General features: G+C 36.0%; 2 protein-coding genes and 1 long non-coding RNA gene across 3 annotated transcripts; 1 reads left to right on the top strand and 2 right to left on the bottom strand.

Annotated features, from left to right (window-relative positions):
* The first annotated feature begins 5,885 nt into the window (after window positions 1-5,885).
* On the top strand, window positions 5,886-8,114 carry LOC140776511 (vicilin-like seed storage protein At2g28490). Its single transcript, XM_073120242.1, has 5 exons — window positions 5,886-6,372; window positions 6,549-6,730; window positions 6,843-6,923; window positions 7,015-7,380; window positions 7,470-8,114. Exons 1-5 carry the CDS (start codon window positions 6,036-6,038, stop codon window positions 7,911-7,913), a joined length of 1,410 nt encoding a protein of 469 aa, XP_072976343.1. The 5' UTR covers window positions 5,886-6,035; the 3' UTR covers window positions 7,914-8,114.
* Window positions 8,115-8,514: 400 nt separating this feature from the next.
* On the bottom strand, window positions 8,515-14,068 carry LOC140775793 (vacuolar-sorting receptor 1-like). The gene is made up of 12 exons (XM_073119226.1): window positions 13,151-14,068; window positions 11,967-12,659; window positions 11,725-11,813; window positions 11,551-11,620; window positions 11,385-11,468; window positions 11,194-11,270; window positions 11,016-11,097; window positions 9,783-9,865; window positions 9,636-9,702; window positions 9,374-9,502; window positions 9,096-9,202; window positions 8,515-8,886 (listed from the first exon to the last, which is right to left on the bottom strand). The coding sequence occupies exons 1-12, from the start codon at window positions 13,440-13,442 to the stop codon at window positions 8,788-8,790; spliced, it is 1,872 nt and encodes a 623-aa protein (XP_072975327.1). The 5' UTR covers window positions 13,443-14,068; the 3' UTR covers window positions 8,515-8,787.
* A 5,066-nt stretch (window positions 14,069-19,134) lies between these two features.
* On the bottom strand, window positions 19,135-21,231 carry LOC140776073 (uncharacterized). Its single transcript, XR_012106832.1, has 2 exons — window positions 20,961-21,231; window positions 19,135-19,316 (listed from the first exon to the last, which is right to left on the bottom strand). It is a non-coding gene; the product is annotated as an uncharacterized lncRNA (long non-coding RNA).
* Window positions 21,232-21,523: the final 292 nt, after the last annotated feature.

The raw sequence follows: 21,523 nt of genomic DNA, 5'->3' as shown, positions 1-21,523 counted from the left end.
GTTTATTTCTTTATTAACTTCTTTCTAAAACCAATTTTACATAAGACTCATCCAAACTAATATAAATAATAAATAAGAAATAAGTACGCTTTTAGACACCCAAAACTATTACACCTTTTCATATAATATATATATATATATATATATATATATATATATTATACCCTCTTATTTATTTTTCGTATCACATTAATATCTTAACTATATAAAAAATTTTAAAATAATCCTTCTATTAGTAAAAATTCGTCTAATTATCATACGATCAATTATAGGCAACGCAGAGCCATTTTATTTTTATTTTTAAAAATAAAAAATAATGATAAAATAATTATTTAATATTTTTTTGCTAACACCGTCGAATGATAAGGAATATTAAGCAATTAATATCTAATGGTTCGATTAAGAATAAAATACACATTTGGATTTTTTTTCCCGAATTTATTTGCAAAAATAAAATGAAATAAGAACCCGGAGAGAGGAAGGAGAATGTTAATTACACAATTTGTTGAGGTGTAGGATGTGAAATGAAGAATTTTAGTCGAAATATAAAACTACGAGGGGTTAAAGTTAAATAAATTAGTCCTAATCGATTTCAACAGTAGGATGATGTGAGCCAGTGGACAACTGGGGTAGCGTCACCCCCAAGTCAAACGAATCACGATAGTGCGTAGCGATGTACGTACAAGAACGAAGGGACTCGTAAAGACGTGACCGGTAAGTGCTGGAGCGGTAACCGCACCGAAGGAGAGGAGGGGGGGTGGGCCCCGCACGGAGGTTGAGTGATGGTTGGTGCGCCAGCGAAACGGGACGGGTCGTGTGGTGCGATGGGGACACCGCACCGGTGAGATTAGACTCATTAAGATTTTTTTTCACTTTTTGTGGAGACTAGATTTAATTAAGAGTAATTAATCACCTTAGAGGGGGGTAAATGCGTAATAATCGTGTTCTCATAAGGCACACGGATTGTAACGTAAGGGTAAAATTAGAAAACATAATTAACGCAAAGTAATATTTAAAAATAAGTAAGTGGAGGACATTTTTTTTTTATGATTTAAGCTCATGACTTTTTCTTATATATTAATTTGAAATAGCAATAAAATAATATAATATATATTTTTTAGAAAAAAAAAAAAGGAGAGAAATTTGTGGGTGGACAGTGGAGTGTTGATGGAATCATTATGGAGTTTGACAAGGGAGATGGAGAGAGAGAGAGAGAGAGAGGAGGGGGGAGGGAGAGGAATAATACTCTTTCTGGTGGTTAGAGAGAGGGGAGGGGGGGAGGGAGAGGGAGGAGGGCACGACGAGAGGTGGGGATTGGGTAGCGGTGGGTAGGTTATTGTTAGTTACGGGGCCCAGCGGTGGAACACGGTGAGACGCGGGTGTATGAGCGAGTGGGGGGACCGTCTGATCGGATTCGTGCGCTTCCTGATGTCGACTTCCTCTTATTTCCTTGCATGGCGAATCACGTGGGGCCGCCTGTCGCCGTCCGTAGCCCCCGCGTCGCGCTTGGACTGGCCTCGATCGTGGCCGTCCATCGCATGATCACGAGAGGAATTTTGGGGGCGGAGTAAATGTTCTTTTTTTTTCTTCTTCTTTCCGGATAGATTCACCATCTATATTTGAATTACTAGATTAACTATTTCAACCTAAATAAAATAAATTTGGACTTCACCGCCTCCCAATACTAACATTAATGAGGAAATCGAACTTATTACATTTGTCATTGACCAATAAAATTAAACTACTGCACTACAGTTAGTAAAGATTGTTTATTTGACTCTCGAATGGAGGCATTTGATTCAAAGTAGACTATCTTCGACACCTATTAAACGATTATAATAGTGCTTGAAACAAAATATAAAGAGCTTGTTGGAACTAAAATGCTATGCGATCATGATCATCTAATGTAGAACAAGAATTTTAATATGATACCTATTAAGTTGGTCATGGCACATCTTTAGATGCGTGCCAGTATATCGATTATATGAATTCGATGATTGTAATTGCCCTTTCTGACTGAAAAGTTGGAGAGTCGAGTGAACGATGTGTTAGCACACATCTAATGATGCTCTTAAACTAATCGAGATAGGATCAAATCACACTATAGATAGAGCAACTTCATATAGAAGGAATTATCTTTTGCACTCTACGTTAAGATTCATTATGATTGAAAACTAGTCAAACTATTAAATCTCACATCTTCTTCAAATAACTATTTGTCTGTCTAATTAAGATGATCTAATTCTATGACAATTAAATTAGAGATTTTTCTAAAGTGGGTTAAAATTAACAAGTCACTCAAATATAAAATAATTATATTTTTAAATATGGTGTCAAGTTTTCTTCTTTTTTTTCTAATGAAAATTATGAGTGACATATTTGTTTCTTCTAATTTCATATTGTATATTTGGATGACAGTAAAATACCCTTGATCTAAAACTGATTAAGATATTTTTCATATTAGTCTCTCAATAAGGTTTTTAAGATGCATTATATTAGTATCTAGATGTTAACAAATGAAAATTATAACTATTTGTAACTTAGATTAAAAGCTTTAGTAGTGCTATCATATCCAATTCTAGTTTCTCAAAACACACTCTTTAATCATATATACAAACCTAATCTATTTCTTCGTAGTAAAGACACACTTAACTTAGATTGGAGTGAAGTTTCATATGTTAGAAGTTAGAAAACATAATTCAATAGTTTCACAACTATTCTTTAAAACACCGTTGAACTACAAAGCGATCAATTGATCGATGGCAAGAACTCTAAGTTTAAGACCACAATTTGTAGATTAAAAGAAGCTTAGTTGATTGGTACAATTGGAAGCCCTAAAATTCCTTCATTGACCTATCGAACAAAGCCACTACGCTTAACTAGTGGCGCTGCACTAATATGAAAACAGGCTTTACTAAGTAACCTCTCCACCATAAAAGCGGATCCTTATTACATCAAATATCTCATTAAAAGAAAATTCATATAACTTTAGTAAATAAAAGAGGAGAGATCCATCCATGATATGATGACATTTATTCTATTAGAGCATTGAAGTCAAATACTTCAGAAAGCTTAAAGTTGTTTTACCCCACCGCCCACCGAAGAGAAAAGAGAAAGCTAATAGTTCGATTAGAGAACCAAAGCAAAAACAATAATGAGATTAGTTGATTAATAATTATCACAATCGAATCTTACCAAGTGAACCGACTACTAAACATGTTAGATTTTATTATCATACCAAAAAAAAAAGTTGATCCAGAATGAATCAGCAATCTGTGCAACCTGATTATTTTTTAGCTAACTGGCTGTAGTTACAATTATTTACGCTCTCAGTGTGCCTATGATCTTTTCCTTCCGCAAAGTTACACAAGTACTTTAATTATTTTTATTATTTTTATAAAATAACTCAATAAAGAAAAATAGGAGATGATAAAACATATACTTATAAAATGGCCCAAGAGATAAGGAATAGGAGAGAAGTTACAAACATATTCTTATATACTTTGTATTGACCCATGAGATAAGCTATAGAGAAGTTTATACGCAAACTTCTCTTCTATAGCTACAATAAATAACATGAAAAATATAATAAAATAGTAATAAGAATAAAGTGCAATCTTTCTTCTATACCTTATCTCAATCTGTCAATCAACAACCACAGAGTAGTAGGGTTTAGAAATAGTGAAGAGATAGATAAGGTTTACATCATAATCAAATAAAGGCACCAAGAAGATATCAATCATCATACATACTCGGTTTATTAGGCTTAAATTTATTTCACTCCTTTTAATTTTAATCTTATTTGTGTCACTATTTTTCATCATATTTAAGAGTCAAATATGATAGAAATAACAACAATTTTAATCTGAATATAATGGAGAGTAAAATGATAGGAATAAAATTATCATATCAAGTAAATTAAAATCTAATTACACGAGCAAAGTAAAATGTAATTTTTCCAGTAAGATAGTAAAAGGATTGCGATCTCCAACGCACCGTCCAAAACGATTCAATATCCATTTGATTTCTGACTACAAAGATGCTTTTTGGTCAATAATTTTGATACCGTACATGCACCATTTTTGTACTGGATAGAGGTTTTTTTTTCTTCTTCTTCTTCTTAGACTTATTATACTTATTATTGGTGATATATTGACCTTATATGTTTATTATTTATTGTCCCTATTCGGAAAATTGGAAGTACGTATATAGAATCTCCTGCCTCTCCAAAAGCTTGTCACATGCCCATTAATTTCGAGGCATTTATTTTTATCTGGTACTGGAGAAGAGAGTGAAGACTGAGTTAATATGATAATTTATCACCATATATATATATATATATAGGTTAAATATATTTTACCGTCTCCTTGTGTATGCCTAAAATTATTTTATCATTTTATACTTTAGAAAGTATTAAATTATGATTAATATAAGGATAAAGTAATTTTAGACGTAAGTATAAAAAGGTAAAATATATTTAGTTCTATATATATAAGAAAAGATTAGACCACTATCAACTTATTTCATAGATTATGAATTTATCGATAGAATACTATATGCGTATGTTTAATATGAGAGTCATATAATTTTAAAATATCTTGATACTAATAAATTTTCATTGAGTATTTTCGAAACTATCATTATGTGAATCTAATTTAGAACTGGATTTCTTTTTTTTTTATATATATATATACTAGAGTGGGTTTTCGCATTGACTTATTTATTCAAAAAGTCTACTCTTTAAACTTAATGTCAAATGGGGGCATTATTGAACATGCTAACTGCCTACTCATAGTTCTAAAATGAAAAATGCTGAACTTATATTATTATATGTAAGTTGTAAAGCATTAAAAGATTCATATAGATATATATATCAAAAACTCATCAAGCTATACTTAAATTTTGGAAAGATTATTTTACTCTCATATAAATTAATTGAAATGGTTTATAGAAGGATTCTTTGTTATACATGACAAAAAAAAATATTCATAAATATTTAATTCTAAGTCACGGAATAAGCATTAGGATATTCTTGTATAAAGTGGTTTATACTAATATATGAATTAAATAATATTTATCTCCATACTAGTTAACTAATTCCTAATTCTCTCTTCTTATCCATCCCCTATAAAAAAATAAATTTGAATCATTTATCAAAATATTTCTATTTTTCATACCACAGCAAGTATAACAATTACATTATTGTAATGCTTTATAACTAAACACCATAATTTTGTTATACATATTTAAAAAATAAGCATTCCTAGATTAGTCTAAAGAGTGATATTTGGCATCTGTATACTCAAACTGTCACATCTTAGGGATGTTCTAGGATTTCAATCTAATAAATTTCAGTGACAATTCTATAAAAGAAAGAGTTAAAGGACTAAACAATAATACTGACATGCTAATTAAATAATAAGCTGCAAGTGACATTATTTAATGTGGCTTTTAACATCATCCCTTCATGCGGAAGCAATACCAGTACTTTATAGAATTTATTAGGAATTGACAACTCACTCGTATTAAATATCTAGTCACTTTCTATTTGGATTTTACTAGATAAGGTGTGGTGTTTGGTGCACATTGTGCCTAATTTGCATCATTTAGTCGTTGGAGAATTTATTCTTGCATGTTGGATTAAAATTACTTGCCTTATATACATGTGGAATATATTTCTTTTTTAAACGTTAGGTTGGGTTTCGGTTCTCGATCCGAGAGAGGGTATATTTCCTTGCAAACTTGGTATTATTATCATCTATAAATCTACTTTCGGGAGCTGGAATGAAGAGAAATCTAACTATGGGCAGTTAAAGAAAAGAAAATACCACTCGATCCAAACTCAACGTAGCAACTCTCACCTACCGTCAATGCGTTCCCATCTCCCCACGTATACCCGGCTCACTCATGCATGCCGACACGTGGCACGTCGTCCATCTCCACCCGGCTCTTTCTTAAGGTCCTACCCGTGCCGCCGCACACAAATAGGAGGAGATCGTCGGGAGAGAGGAAACCACGGCAGAAGGCATCCCACGATGGGTCGGACGGCGGTGGTGATCTTGCTGCTCGTGTTCTCGTCATGGCGTATGACGATGGGAGAAGGAGAAGGAGAAGGCGAAGGTGGAGGTGGAGGTGGATCGCGTAGGGGGCTGTTCATCCTGGAGAAGGCAGAGCAAGTGGTGAGGTCGGAAGGAGGGGAGGTGAGAGTGGTGAAGGGATTCGGGTTCCCGGAGGCTTGGCCGGAGGGGTGGGGTTGGGGGCTCGCCGGAGGCCGGCGAGGGCTCATGCACATTGGCTTCATTGCCATGGAGCCCAATACCTTGTTCGTTCCACATTACTTGGATTCGAGCCTAGTAATCTTTGTCAGAAGAGGTACTTAATTACCATCAAGTCTTGTTATAATTGTTCATAATATAAATATATATCAACTAAGGAGATACCCTTATCTTTATACTACTAAATGCTTCTTTTTTTCCTTTGATCTTAATGGGCTAAAAGCTCAGTAATTTTTTATTTCTTTTGACATTGCCATGCACAATGATAAATAGGAGACGTGAAGGTTGGATGGATCTACAAGGATGCATTGGTAGAAAGGCAACTAAAGATGGGAGACATCATTCACATCCCCTCTGGGTCCACCTTCTACATGGTCAACACTGGCAAAGGCCAAAGGTTGCAGATGATTTGTAGCATAGATGCTTCTGAAAGCCTAGGATGGAGTCCTTATCAGGTTTATTATAGAATCCAAAATTGAAAAGAAAGAAAAGAGAAAAGAATAACGTCATGATATTATCTTGCATTATCAAATAATATTGTACTTTATTTGCAATATTATTTTGCAGGCTTTCTATGTTGGTGGAGGAACGCATCCACAGTCGGTTCTCGCCGGCTTCGATTCCGCAACACTGGCGGTTGCCTTCAACGTAACGCTTAACCAATTTGAACATAAGAAAGATGAATGAATTCTTCTTAGTTTGCTTTCTGATAGATGGCAGTTTAATTTGATACTTGTAGGTCACCACTGAAGAATTGCACACTTTGTTGAGGAGCCGAACCGCCGGTCCTATTGTTTATGTTACCGGCGAGGCCGCAGAGCGACAGCCGCGCCGGGAGAGAGACTTGGACCGACGAGGCGAAGGCGGAGAAGAGATTAATGGATCATGGACATGGAGGAAACTTCTCAATGGCATTCTCGGAGGGAAGTCTAACGCCGAGGATAAGGATAAAGGTAAGGCGGTCCGGTCGCCGGATCCTTACAACCTCTACGACCACGATCCCGACTACAGGAGCAAGTACGGGTGGACTATCGCGCTTGGCGAAGATGACTACCATCCTCTCAAGCACTCCGACATCGGCGTCTACTTAGTCAACCTCACCGCGGTTAGTGATTAAGCATGTTTATCTAAGACCTTCACTTGATATGTACCTTTATTATGATTACTAACGAAATGATTCCGTATCAACCTAAGGGATCGATGCTGGCGCCGCACGTGAACCCTACGGCGACCGAGTACGGCGTTGTACTCGGAGGATCCGGGACCATTCAGGTGGTCTTCCCTAACGGGACGACGGCGATGAACGCTGAGGTGGCGGCAGGCGACGTCTTCTGGATTCCTCGATACTTCCCCTTCTGCCAGATCGCGTCCCTGAGCGGGCCGCTGGAGTTCTTCGGGTTTACAACGTCGGCGAGGCGCAACCGGCCGCAGTTCTTAATCGGCCAGAGCTCAGTGCTCAGAGCCATGGTCGGGCCGGAGCTGGCGGCCGGGTTCGGAGTAAGCGAGGAGCAGCTCAGGGATGTGGTGGAGGCTCAGAAGGAGTCCATTATATTGCCTTCCTGGCCGGAGAAGGAGAGGAGAGGAGGAGGAAGAGGGGAGGAGGAACTTTTACTTATTAATAAGATAGCATTTGCTTGAGCTTAATTTAGGTGTTGCTTTGTGAAGTCTATATATAGTGTGAATATAGTTTGTTTGTGAGGTCTTTTGTAGTTGTGTTTTATGGTATTTTGAACTCTTGTTAGTTAATAAAGGAGGGAAGTTGGGCTTCTTAACCTCAACTTAACTTCACCCTGGAAGAATGAATGTAACTTTATTTGGGAGTTTAGTATAGTAATGCAGAGCAGAGCAATCTCCATGTCTTCTATTTTTATTCAGCATTCAACAACAGATATTGCTAAACTAATGAAGAATATAGCAAATTTAGACTTCTTTTTTTTTTTTTTGGTGGGAGAGTGAAGTTTTAGTTATAAATTTAATATAATACATTAAATAGGAGAGAGAATTTTCCAAAAATTTCGGAATTTTGCAGAATTAATAGAAAAATAATAATCTAAATTTCACCCCAAAGTGATGCTTAGAAACAGATAGATTTAGAATTTATTGTCCGATCTATGACGTCAGCGACTGTCGTATATTATCAATGACGTCAGAATGACTGCGAACGCTGACAAGCTCACAGCGCTTGCTGTCACTTTCACATGCTTGGAGTCAAAACGACAGCCTACGCTGACACCTGAAAGCTAATAATCCACATATTTGAGATATTTTGATATCTACTTTCTTGAACTACCAAAGAGGAAAAATCCCCAAGATTTATTTCAACAGACAATGGCAAGGATGGCATAGGACAGCTAAAATATCTAGAGCACAAAACTAACTACAGATTACTATAATCTACAAAAGAAGTAGCCAGAGTTCTAGTATAGAAAGATTAGCAGCATTGCTGGTTTCAGTGGGCAGTGGAGATCATTGCCATCTTTAGACTCTTCTAGTATTGGGAGGCTGTGCCAATTCAAATATCAGCAAGAGAATTATGACTCTGTGCTTCTCCTTGACTGCCCAGTGGCATGTACTGAGCCATGATGGCACGAATCTCTGAATCCATGTATCTCTGGGTTCATACAACAAAGAAGACAACAGTAAGTCTTGCAAGATTAAATGAAGTACAGAATCTAGTATGTGATAATGTGATGTATATCAAATTTTTATATGGAAATTTGGTGGCAAAGTAAGTGCATGAACTCAAAGACTTAAAGTTGTTCGTCCTCGTAACATTGCAGGACTAATGAAAGAGAGTTCAAAGAAGAAAATTTTCTTTACCCTTAGTCTGTACTTGTACACTGCATATGCTCCAACTCCAGCTATAGCCAAGCCAAAGAAAATAACCCAGAGGAAGCCAAAGCCAACCTCCGAAGAACCCTCTTTGCCTATACAGCATCCACAAGGCAAAATTAGCTTCTATTTGACATGATCAAAACTAGCCAAGCGGCATCGAAGTATCCCATGATAGTTAATTAACTCTTCTAATCAAGGATTGCTATATTTCTTATTCTTAGAATTCATATTACTTTGACAGATTACTATCAGAAGTTACTCACTTATACAAGTGTCATGTTCTTTAATGTATAGCAGATCACCGCTGCAGCTGCATTCATAACTACCCCATGTATTAATACATTTGCAGTCTTTGCACTGGCAAGCAGTCTTTTCCTTGCACTCATCAATATCTGAAACAACTTGCTGTTAGAAACTACGACAGAGAGAAGGAATTCCGTCAAATGTAGCAACAAGTATATATTTTTTAAACTATTTTCTTTGCTCTGCAAGATTGTCAAAGGAGGAGTATCATCTTGTTGATACCTTCGCATGTGTTAATGCCATCACCCTTAAGACCGGGTGGACATTTGCATCCTTCAGACTCTTCATTCTACAAGAACCATATAACATTCTCAGTATAGAAGCATACACCCACTGCCAAAATAAAGGTACTGCCACCTTTATACTTACTAAGCAAGCAGAGTATGTCTTGTTATCTCTGGTAAATTTCCAGCACCCTCCATTGTTAATCACACACCTGCCAGATCCAGAAGCTGCCGAAGAAAGCAATGTTAGTCAGACGCATGACTATAGACAAAAATAAAATAAATCTGCGATGAGGTACAGAGACATGGAGACGGTTGTACATTTTGAAATAGATATATAAGGTAATGAAACACTCCTAAATTTATGTTAGACGAGAAAAATTTGTGTAACAACACAAAGCCATCTTGATGATTTTGGGAGCAGGATTTGATGATTACTTTTTTAGGAGTATCATAATATGCTGTGAGTTTCTTGAGGGTTCAATATATGTCAGGATGCTCAAAATATGGTCTCCTACTGTCTCTAAACAGAGAACTTGAAATACTACGAGTCGAGTAGGATTTCAATTCAGACCATCAGTTCTGATCTCAAATGCTTATCAGTTCCCGTGATATTGCAATCCTGACACTAACAAAAGATCGGACCAAGTTGGGCTGTTTTACCTAGTCAAGATTGAAACAAGATGACAAAAGCTAAAACCAACAAAAGGAATGCTAAAAGCACATAATCTTTGGCAGAATATTCGGTGATCCCTATGAATTTTCATTTATTTCACAATGCCATCTATTAATTAATTAAAGCTTAATTTCTAGCTTAGAAGTATTTAATATGGAATTGGGAGATTCCCAAAATGGTGACCACTATAGTGACATATGTGTACTAGAAAAAGACTATTACCAACTTTTTAGTTGTTATACATCTATAGTACAGTTGTTTTGTATGGAGCATAGCCATCCAATATCTGGATAAGCTCTCTTCTTATGTTAAAAGGTCGAAATTGAGCTCCTACAGGCTATTTGAAGAACTTAAAAGTTGCTGCATTTCAGAGAACCTCAGGTTAGAGGAGATGATGACACAAAAATTTCAAAGGAAGAACTGAATTGGACTACAGAATGTGATAGATATTATGAAACACTCAAAATTTCAACACTCCACAAATATGAGATTTATATAAGACAAAATGAAATTAAAAGAAAATAATGCTCAAAAGACTAGATTATTAGGAGAAGAAATTTATTCTCATACATGTAATACTGCCAAGCCTGAAAGCATCTAGATGATGCTCAGATCTTTCCCTTTCAACATTTCAGCTCAATTAGCATGTTACAATCACTAGTAAATCATAAAACTTTAGGACATTAAATATCAAAAGTGTACCTTCACAATGAGTATATCCATCACCGACAAACTTTATGCCTTGGACAACAGGACACTCACATACTCGTCCACGAAAAGTATCCTAGAGTGATAAGCAGAAGTTCTAAAAAAGTTGGCAAAATGATGGACTTCACAATATCATTTAAACAGCATACAAAAAAACAAAATAAAAAAGTACCTTGCATGCACTAACACCAGAAGCCTGATCATGCCAGCAACCTCCATTATTTTCCAGGCATTCATTTGTTTCCAAGTCTAAGTGAACAAGAGTCAAGTACAGTTTAGATAAATGCCAACAAAAGATGCTCCTTATACATGTAGATCAGTGTAACCAAGATTAGCAAAGATCCAATGAGAAGTTCCACCGACCTTCACTGAGACAAACAGCTGGTTCAGTGGTCTCCTCAAAACCTGAACATAAAGCTTTGAGCACTGCACTTTTGCCCAGCTTGCCTGAAAAGAAATAACTTGCAAACATTAATAACAAAATTCAGCAACATAGATTTCTCACAAGGTTATTGAAGAAAGAACAGACCTCTGTATTGTCGGTTATTAATGATAAGTGTTGGCAAGATAGTGACATCACCTCGAGAACCTTGGCCAATCTAAAGACCAAACCGTCAATGATCAAAAGAATTAGAACAAACAGCATAGATGTGAATTCCTATTTCTCACGGGAAAATCATCATAGGTTAAAACAGTATTTAACCTGTGCTTCTTGCTCAGCTTTAAGAATTGGATTCTCTTCATCTGCTTCAGGATCTCCAATACATTTATCTATCTCTTTTAATTCTAGGCCTGAAAAAAATTAGCTGCTACCATAAGCTATTTATTTTCTATAATGAATTAATTGCTCACCAAATCAGTAAATGGATAGTGACAAGACAATACATTCATGATACAAATGCTAAAACTCATCAAAGCACATGAGCCAAGTGTAGTAAATCTCACCCAGTGATTGAATTACTTGATCAGCACATTCCTTGTTGTATTTATTTTCCTTCATCGGGCATCTAATTGCAAAGTCAGTTACATAATCCCACCACAACCATGGCTTCCCAATTTCATTAGCAACCTTAAACAAGCAAACCTGGCGTAAATTTTGAATCACAACTTCTCTTCCATCATACCCTGTGGTAAAGTCCTGCTCTGGATCTGGCGCACAATATCTACCATTGTTGATGCATTGTGATTTGCATTTTTTGCTCTGGATAAAAGATTCAGGACAAAACCAAGTGATATAGTGAGGAGTGAACTGGGTGTAACCCTTTTGCTCAAGTATTTGTGCGACTCCTTTAAAGCTCTTCACAAATTCCATCTGCATGTCACATTTAGGACCGCATTCGTCGTTGCTGTTTGTCCAAAGCTCGTACTCAACACGCTCATCAGGATGAAGTATAGACTCTCTCCAGTCCAAATAGACATTAATCATGTCACCATTCTCTACAGCCTCTTTAAGGCTATCCCCGAGTTTTTTCGTTATAAGTGCTGCCGGAATAGTGATATTCTGTATATAGTTTGCACCGCCGCTGCCTTCTTCAGGTGTATCCATTGTTAATAAAGGTTCCACCTTGTCATCAGTAACAAGGACTGCAGCAGCTCCAGCATTTTGTGCATTCAATGCCTTAGTGGTGAAATAACAGTCTGCTCATAAGACAAACAACATTAACCAAATAAAATGAATGCTCATGATCTTGTTACTTTCGTTTACTGAAAAGTTTCTATCTCTACAACTTAGCTTCAATCATAATATATTAATATGTATCATATCAGTAACTTAGCTAACTAACACACAAGTATATTTTAACTAGAACCAATGATTCTAACAGTCATAGTTGGAAATATTTCTCCAGGAACACTGCAAACAACTATCGAAATCATAAGAAGAGTTCTACTATGACGACATAGTGATGGAATTCCTTTAGCCTAGTCTCTCATGGCACCAATTAATTGATTTACTAACAAAAAGATCACACCAAGAATATAAATTGCATTCTCAAATGAATTGAACTTTATAGATGTTCAATTAACAGATTCAGAACACCTGACTGTTATATCTCTAATAACAAACAGCATAATTTTCTATATCACTGATTGATGAGGATCAAAGCAATTTGAAATACTATAACACTCACCTCCTCGATCGACGAGTAGAAAGGTTGGGAGATCTCCTGATTTGGATTTGAAGGATTGATCGAATTCATCAAAGCTTCTACAACCCTTTCGATTAGCTTTGGGGTAAACCACAATCCCGCGCATTGTTCCACCATACTGAGGAATCCCAAAATTCCCAATAGCGCATTCATAGACATCTTCCAAGGATTTGGGCGAGGTTATTCTCAAGCTATTCTTCTCCACCAAAAATTTCCCATCACCGAGGCCCAAAAGAAGCAATACGCACAAAGAAACCCATAGCTTTCCTATCATTCTCGCTCCAATCAAAGAACCCAATTGCTCGTAGAGAAGAGAAAGTAAAAGAAGAAAAGACTCAAAGAAGCCAATCCCCTGAACAAAACTCTACTGTTTAACAGAATTTTGCGGTCAAAATTCTCTAACTTGAATCGAAAAATTCCCTAAAACCTCAATCAAGGAGACAATCCAGATCAACAACACTGTTGTTTCTCCGTGATCTAAGATCAATAGGAAAAAAAAAACCCAACTCGAAAACCAAGCAACCCAAGCCCAACTTTAACTTGAAATCCAAGAAACCAACGCCACCCAGATGAGAAATACTAGAATTTCTTCTGTCCAAATTACGTAATTTAACGGGAGCCCAGATAAAAAAAACTGCACAATTCTCACAAACAGGAGGCCTAGGTGACGACTCGATTATCCTTTCCGTATGAAATTATCCAGGGAAGAGGCCTAAACGATGGTTTACTACAAGAAGCTTCGCCTTCCTTGGAATTGTCGGCCGCCCTCTTTGTTTGTTTACCAAGGAATCAAAATGCATGAAGAACGTGTGCTTGGAAGCCATCAGAGCCGTCCATCTTTGAATCTTGATGATTGCATGGACCAAAATCTCTACGTGTACTTCTCAAAGCTTGGTCTTGCCGTTGCCGTGCACTTTGAGATCTATCTAATGTTTATAATTAAAGTGTGGGGTTCCCAAAGGAGAAGATTTTAAAAACAAGACTTTTGGATTCGGTAGTGGTAGTGGTTGACCAGTATCAGGAGGGTTTAATTATATTTACACCCTCTTACTATGACTTAATATCACATGACACTCCTGAAAGGATAAAATTATACAATTTACTCCTCATGAGAGAGTAGAATTATACAATTTACCTATAGAAAATTTCAACAAAAGTTTGAAACAAAGTTTAGAAGAAATCCAAAATGGACTTGCTTACTTTTCTAATTACATGTTTAACATTTTAGTTTAGTTTATTGGAGTTGAAGATAAAGCAACTACCTCTCTAGTTAGGATTTGTTACTTAAGCCATTTATCCTTATTCCTGTGCACTTTCTGTTACGACTTGATTTGATCCGAAACAATTATAGATTTAATTAGGCTCGTAATTTTCAAAAGAATCTACGAACAATCTAATCGATGGATCTTTCTGAATTTTAGATATGTTGTCTTTCTTAGAAAGAGTTTTCCAATAAATCCAATATCGCATGATTTGGATGGTTAAATCTTGAGATATCGATTGAATAGTTACCAAATGTCAGATAAATACTAGCTTGATAGCCTTTCAATGGCTAAATAGGTGCTAGATTTTCTTGATGTGAAAGGAGAGAAGTTGTTCTAGAAGAGAGGATTAAGAGTTAGAGAAAGTCGACCAAAGACTTAGGCGATAGAAGAAAGGAGATGAAAGAGAGACAGTTAAAAAGAAGATAAAAGGCACAATGCTAATTTCAATTATCAGATTCTTACTCCAATTAGGTTTCTTCCACATATTTATAAAGGCTCACCTAGGTAACCAAACAATTAAGTTAAAATCATAACAAACTAACTAAACCAGTCTTCATTATCCTTTCGATTAACCCTTCGTTTCGCTGTAGATAGATTCCAAATCTGGAGAATTAATACGAAAGTTATAGATCTAGATATTGACTATCTTATCCAATTGGTTTGGTATTATCCGAATATCTGTAGAATATTCTACAAATATTTTTCCGAAACTATACAGAATTAGATTTAGCTAATTAAATAAAATTCTAATATATTAAGACTCTAATTAAATTAAATAACTAAATAAGATAATTAGAATTAATCTATTGAGTCCAATGTCCTCGTTATGTAACCCTATCCGACCCATATGACATCACTTTCTGACCTAGCTCTATATAAATCAAATTTATAAAAATACCCCTGAGAATTTTCTTTTGAATAAATTTGAATTTTGTAACGGTAGTTTAGGCCAGGATATTTTGTAAGTTAAAGAAAAAGATGTTTGTAAGTATTTTAAAAGGTAAAGTTAGTATCCTAACATAATATTCCTATTTAGATTTCATTTTGTTGGAGTGCATCTGAACGGAATGTTTTATAATCGTGGGAACGAGCAATGAATTTATTCTTTTCTTTTAACAATAGATATTATTCATTGGTCAAGTTAAGTTAGCTTATAATATGATATAAAAATTGTAGGCAAAAGAAGGGGTCAAATTATAAATAGCTTAAGGTCGAGATATTAAAAAAATCACAAAAATATAGGGTGTTAATTGGAAATTTTCCTGTGAAGAAAAAATAAGTGAGCATTGTTAGGGGGAAAAAAAATGATATTTACTGAGTAATAATTATTGTGTACATAGCAATTTTTTTAGGGAAGGTATGTGGGTAGGTATCTTCTTTAAATCCAAGACTAATACAACTATTGCAACATAATACACAGAATGAGAGTGAAGTAGGTTGACTGATCTTTTGACATAAGTTCTATACTTAACCACAGTAAACTACACACAACGAAGAATAAGATATCAAGCCAAAGGGCTTAGAAAAAAAATATATATAGCAGATAGATTGCAATTTAGGTAGGATTGAAGGTGCAAAGATCTTAAGTTAGCATGCGTTGCCATCATGATGTAATAGTTAAATTAGAAGATACTGATGATAATGCCGATGAAAGACTCGCACTCTCAAACATCAACCCACTAAGAAAAAAGAAGATACAAAACATAATCGATGAAAAGACCATCTCTTAGAGGAAAGCTAAGCGAGAAGAGGGAGCACATACATCGTAACGCAAGCTAGCACACCAACCTAGCACGAAGGTAACCATAAAATCTTTACCCAAACCCGCGGCATAGTGTGCAACACACCCTTACTACTACTCCCTTGCCACTATAGTCGCTAATAGTTGAGGCATGAGGTTAAAAAGGTGGCAACGAGGAGGAGATGTCAGCGATGATAACAGTAAGTAGCAACGAGGATGGTTGCAACGACATTGGTGATCATGGAGGAAAGAAAATGACAATCAGGAAGAGAGAAAAAAGCAAGAAGAAAGAGAGGGATGAAGGAGGAGAAAGAGAGAGTAAGATCTTTAATCACAAAAGAGGAGAAAAAGACTTCTTCCTTCCTCCTAGTCAAAAGTAGCTTAGGGCGGAGAGTAGGAGGAGGCTACCGGCAAGGAGGATAATAACTCAATAGATAAGAAGAAAAGAAGAAAAGAAAGAAGGAAAAATCCTAGCTAAAATGGTTGCTCTCCTAGACTCTGCCGAGAAATCTTTTCAAATTGATAAAATTATCCACCTAAGATTTAATGGAGTTGAGGAGTTTAATAGAAGGTAAGACTATGAATATATATTGGTTATTTTACTTACCTTTGGTCATCAATAATAATCTTTGCTCTCTAAATATCAGTTCCGTCTTTGAGTATAACAGCTACACACGCAAAAAGAAAGCTTCATTAACGCGGAAACAGCAATTAGTTTTTGGATACCCGTTTACCAATAAATGCCAAAATAATTGTCACACATAAGTATTAACTACATCCATGACACCCATACCTTAATAATAACACTGGCTTAATAATTAGTATTTATCATTATGAATGTGTGTATGTGTGTGTCTGAGAGAGAGAGAGAGAGAGAGAGAGAGATAGAGGGAGAGAATATAACGCATCTAAAACTGGCATCTTTCTTGTTGGACTTGGCCACCATTGCAAAAAGCTCTCTAGTTGATTTGCTCTTCTCCGCCACGCCATATAAAGAGAAGACCTTTCAAGGACTAAACAACCTTTGAAGGCAATTTAACCTTCCTAACATTTTGGCCTTCTTGTGTCTCTTCTTCATCTGGAAACACCCAAGAATCAAAAGGAGCTTCTTTGCAAGGTATGGGAAATCTCTGTTTCATGTGAAATATGACTTGGGTTTTGTTGATTTTTAACAAGATCTAGCTCCTTATTTCATTAAGGTGGTCTTTTTTTTTTTTTTTTCTTTCTCCAAGCTAATTTTTCACTTTCTTGGCTCTATTGATTTGTAGCAGGGACAACATGGGTGATGACCATGAAGTTAATAGCCCACCTGATGATCCATTCTTAACCTGCTGTTGTTCTTGCCCTTGCTCTGTGTTTTCTTCTATCATTAGGGGGTTTGGGAGATGCCTCTTTGTGGCTTGCTTTCCTCTACTCCACTGCTGTGGGCTGGATGATTCCCGGCACCATCACTGCAGCCACCACAACAAGCACTTCAGATGAGCAATTCTTGGATATGTTGATGGTATTTATGCCGATTCAATTGGATGTAGGCATAAGAGTGTGCATATATGTTGGGTTTATTGCTCTCGGATTGATAAATGAGATGGCTTAATTAAGGTAATTCATTGTTCTTATTTGATATGCAGTATTTATTGGGTGTTTCAGAATGAATTATTATGCATGCAAATGTAACATCATGGTTGTAGATTCAGCAGCTAATAAGTGGGATGAGTTCATATGATCTGGTATTTCAAAAAGGGTGCAGAAGGATATGCCCAAAGAATGTCATATTAGTATCAATTTATCTTTTTAAAACATTGAAATGAGGTGATGAAGGTCAAAGATGGATTTGTTATGGGAAGAAGAAAGAGAACAAGGAAGGATCAAAATGAAATTTTGAATGCTAATGAAGATATTAATCCCTAATCCTCCACTAGCTATTATTTGCAATCGAAATATTGTAATCCCACTTGGAAACCGTCAATTTTTGGATCCAATTTGTATATTTTTAGGGCTTAATTATATTTTGCCCTCGTATATCTAGCTCCGTACACTTTTATCTTTTGTATTATAAAAGCGTTCAAATACATTCGACCCATATTAGAGTTTAGGATGAAGAAGAGGGCAAACTCTTATTTTAATTCAGCTTAAGGAGGGATAGATGGCAAAATTGTTCGGATAGAGTGCAAAATTATTTAAAAATTAATTTTTAACTTTCAGAAAAATAACTTAATCTATATAAAAATAATTCATTAATTTTGTGCTTAACACAATAAGTTTAAGTTTAGATTTTTAATAGTTTATTTATAGTACATAGAGTACAGTAGGAGTTAAAATATAGGGAGTAATGCCAAATAGAGGTAGAAGCCAAGACTTTATGCTTGTAGATTTTTTTTTTCCTTTCTTTTCGAGAGAAATAGAAGCTTTATAAATTATAATGTCTGAGGCTCTGAGTGCAGCCCCATTGGCTAGGTTTAAAGGAAAAGCTTGTCATCTTGCATTAAATAGTTCAAGATATTAAAGCAGGCTCAGAAAGTCTCTTGAAATTTGTGAACATGATTAACCTATATATTCCAAGAATAAAAATCTAGAAAAAGATATAGATAACAGCCTAACAAGGCAACATTATTTCAAAAACAGATATAGCTAAGCAAGAGCACGATTATAATCCTAATTAATTAATGGGCAAGCCCAAAAAATCTGGCAACTTGAGTTCTATTCTGCAGGTTATCCTTGCAGACCTTGTATCATCCAATGGAGCAAATGCCATCTACATTCTCTCCCACCTGAAACAGCCAGCTTGGGCTGCCCTCCAGAACTTGCTAAAAATCACATGAGAGTGGCATATACCATCTTAAAAAACACAAGGAAATCTTTGAACAAACTTTTATCCTTTCAAAGAAACTGATTCTGAAAAATAGAGTACCATACAAAGAAAATGACCTCCATATGTATCAGGAACCACACATGAGAGTAAATGAAGCAAAACAAAATAGAGTGTATCTTTATTTAGCTCATCCAGTCTTTAGTTTTCTTAACTTGGAAAACTGATCAGAGAATGGACATGTCTATTTATCATAAATTTCTACCCAGATCTGCGAGTAGGATTTCACGCATCTGCTTCTGGTTTCTCAAAGAGCTTCTTCAGCCAGTCAAAAGGCTGCAAAATAAAATCGAGCATACAAAGGTTATACCCCCGCATAATAAGGATATCATGAATAATATAAGGGAAGAAGAAATCAGTACAAAGACCGATGTATTGTGCAGCATGAATTCAGTTAGAAAAGTTTACATGAAACTTCTGAGGAAATTTTGAAAGAGAGTAAAAGTTAAGATAAGAAGTAATTGACCATAAAAGTTCAATATCCAAGTACAAGATACAAAATCGAGCATCCAGAAATTTAAATGACTAGGAAGCACCATAAACTCTAGCGTCTGAGCTTAACAACATCGTTACTGTTCTTACTCCATTCAAGTACTAATGAGTACAATGGCACTACAAGCTACAATTTCTGAGATGGCTTCTACAATCAACAAGAATGCATGCAATATGCTCACTAAGTATGCCTTACAGCTCAGCTCACTAAGCCACTAAAAAAGTGTTACTGCACTTTGTAACGAAAATGAACTGAAAGAACAAAAATAAAAAACTCATTAAGCAACCTATTCATCCATTGCAGTTGCTAACCAAGTTGATTCGATCGTACACTTGGGTCTACCCAGTTAGACAACTATTATCTCAGGCTCTCAAACATGACAGTAACATTACGTGTACCACTGCTATAAATGACCAAGGTTTTTAAATACTATAGGCGGTCGACGAGTGAACAACAGATCATGTAAGCACCCATGCACCAGGCGTTCGCAGATGCCCATAATTCAAGATGGTTAAAAAATAAACAAATAATAGGAATAACAGTTAGATAAGAAGTTAAACTTAATACCTACAATCTAAACATTATATCAATGCGTTCTTGTTAAGAACTATAGTAAGCTATTGGAATCCACCATTTCATCAACATGTACTATAATTTTAAATTTCATAATCAATCTACACACAAATATATAATATGAGATGTTAAGGCGGTCAAGTAAGCAAATCTAAGCGGGGCCTAGTTATATTCTATCTAAGACGGAGACCTAGGCATTAAGATGGAAGTATTTTAAAACAAAGTAAATGGCAATAGGAAAAGTAAGCATAATATGTTGTCATTTATTTATGGCCAATATAAATGATCTGGAAACTCATAAACACAAGCATTGCATGCCTGCAGATTGTTTAAAAAAATCAATTGAGAATTGGAGATTATCTCATTAATTCTTAAGCCAAACAGACAGCAAATGGTTTTCTACCAATCATTTTTAAAACCAAATCTAACAGTAAGTTGACGCTTAAAGAATTAAGCTTTTGAAACCTTTTAGAACACCACCAAATTCCCATCAAAGGTATTCTATTAAGTCATTTAAATCATTGGACTAACAGGATGCATCAAACTGTTAATCTAGGATCACTTCAATCAGTCAAAAGAACTATATGAAAAGGACATCATAATACTTGAAAGAGATATACTGAAAAAGATCCACATAGATTAAACCAAAAAATTTAGGCAAAAAATGTCTCCTTTTTTTGTATATCGCATTAAAACAAGATCAATAAATGCAGAGTCCTCATCAAAGAGGAAAACATATCAGAGGTCACACGGATGCGAGGAAATCAACCATTTAACCCCAGATCTAGGGACATCGAGCAAGCGAGACATAGATCAAGCAAATCGGAACATAATAGATAGAAACTTTGGTAGACCTGGACGAGCCAAAGGGCTGCGGTGGTGCCGGCGACGCCCCACGTGGCGGCGGAGGTGATGTCGGTGAACTGGGGGCGGAGACGAGGCCGGAGGAAGGTGAAGAGACTCGAGCTCGCCATTGCGACGTCGATGGACTGGGGGCCGGGGTTTGCCCTAATTGCCTTTGACGAAGAACGAGGAGGAAGGAGTCGAGGAGGTGAACTTTTGTGAGCATACAATATACAATTACTTCAAGGATGCTGGATGCAGTCACCTCCGTGAGAGTAAGGTAGCTTTAACCGGTTATTACGATGCCGCAATCGCACGCATTAGACTCATAGCGGTCAAGAGGATCTAAACCCGATATATGATGGTTGAGCACTTGAACTGCTTAGCCTAACGGGTTCGGATCCTCTCCAGTGAAAAGTTTTCGTTAATCACAGGAAGAGCACGAATTACAATGCAGCTAAGGTTGCGGGCCAATAGGAGCCGTTGGATTTTAATTGGATTAAGAACATAATCAAGTAAGCTCTTAGAAGTATAAGTACATGATAAGATCTCCTATTAACTCTTTCTTGTGCTA

This window comes from Typha angustifolia, chromosome 14 (genome assembly GCF_048772165.1).
Source record: "Typha angustifolia cultivar Huaian chromosome 14, ASM4877216v1, whole genome shotgun sequence".
Taxonomy (NCBI): domain Eukaryota; kingdom Viridiplantae; phylum Streptophyta; class Magnoliopsida; order Poales; family Typhaceae; genus Typha; species Typha angustifolia.
Note: the sequence above shows the minus strand (reverse complement) of the source record. Positions and strands in the feature narration are given on the sequence as shown.

Bases quoted from the DNA above. Each gene is read 5' to 3' on its own strand.
- LOC140776511 (XM_073120242.1), top strand. From the start codon at position 6,036: ATGGGTCGGACGGCGGTGGTGATCTTGCTGCTCGTGTTCTCGTCATGG. The intron at 6,731-6,842 runs GTTTATTATAGA...ATTATTTTGCAG, and splicing joins TAGGATGGAGTCCTTATCAG to GCTTTCTATGTTGGTGGAGG. The intron at 7,381-7,469 runs GTTAGTGATTAA...TATCAACCTAAG, and splicing joins ACTTAGTCAACCTCACCGCG to GGATCGATGCTGGCGCCGCA.
- LOC140775793 (XM_073119226.1), bottom strand. From the start codon at position 13,442: ATGATAGGAAAGCTATGGGTTTCTTTGTGCGTATTGCTTCTTTTGGGC. The intron at 9,866-11,015 runs GTACACTTTTGA...TTTCTTCGGCAG, and splicing joins TGGATATACTCATTGTGAAG to CTTCTGGATCTGGCAGGTGT. The intron at 9,203-9,373 runs GTGAGTAACTTC...GATGCTGTATAG, and splicing joins AGAACATGACACTTGTATAA to GCAAAGAGGGTTCTTCGGAG.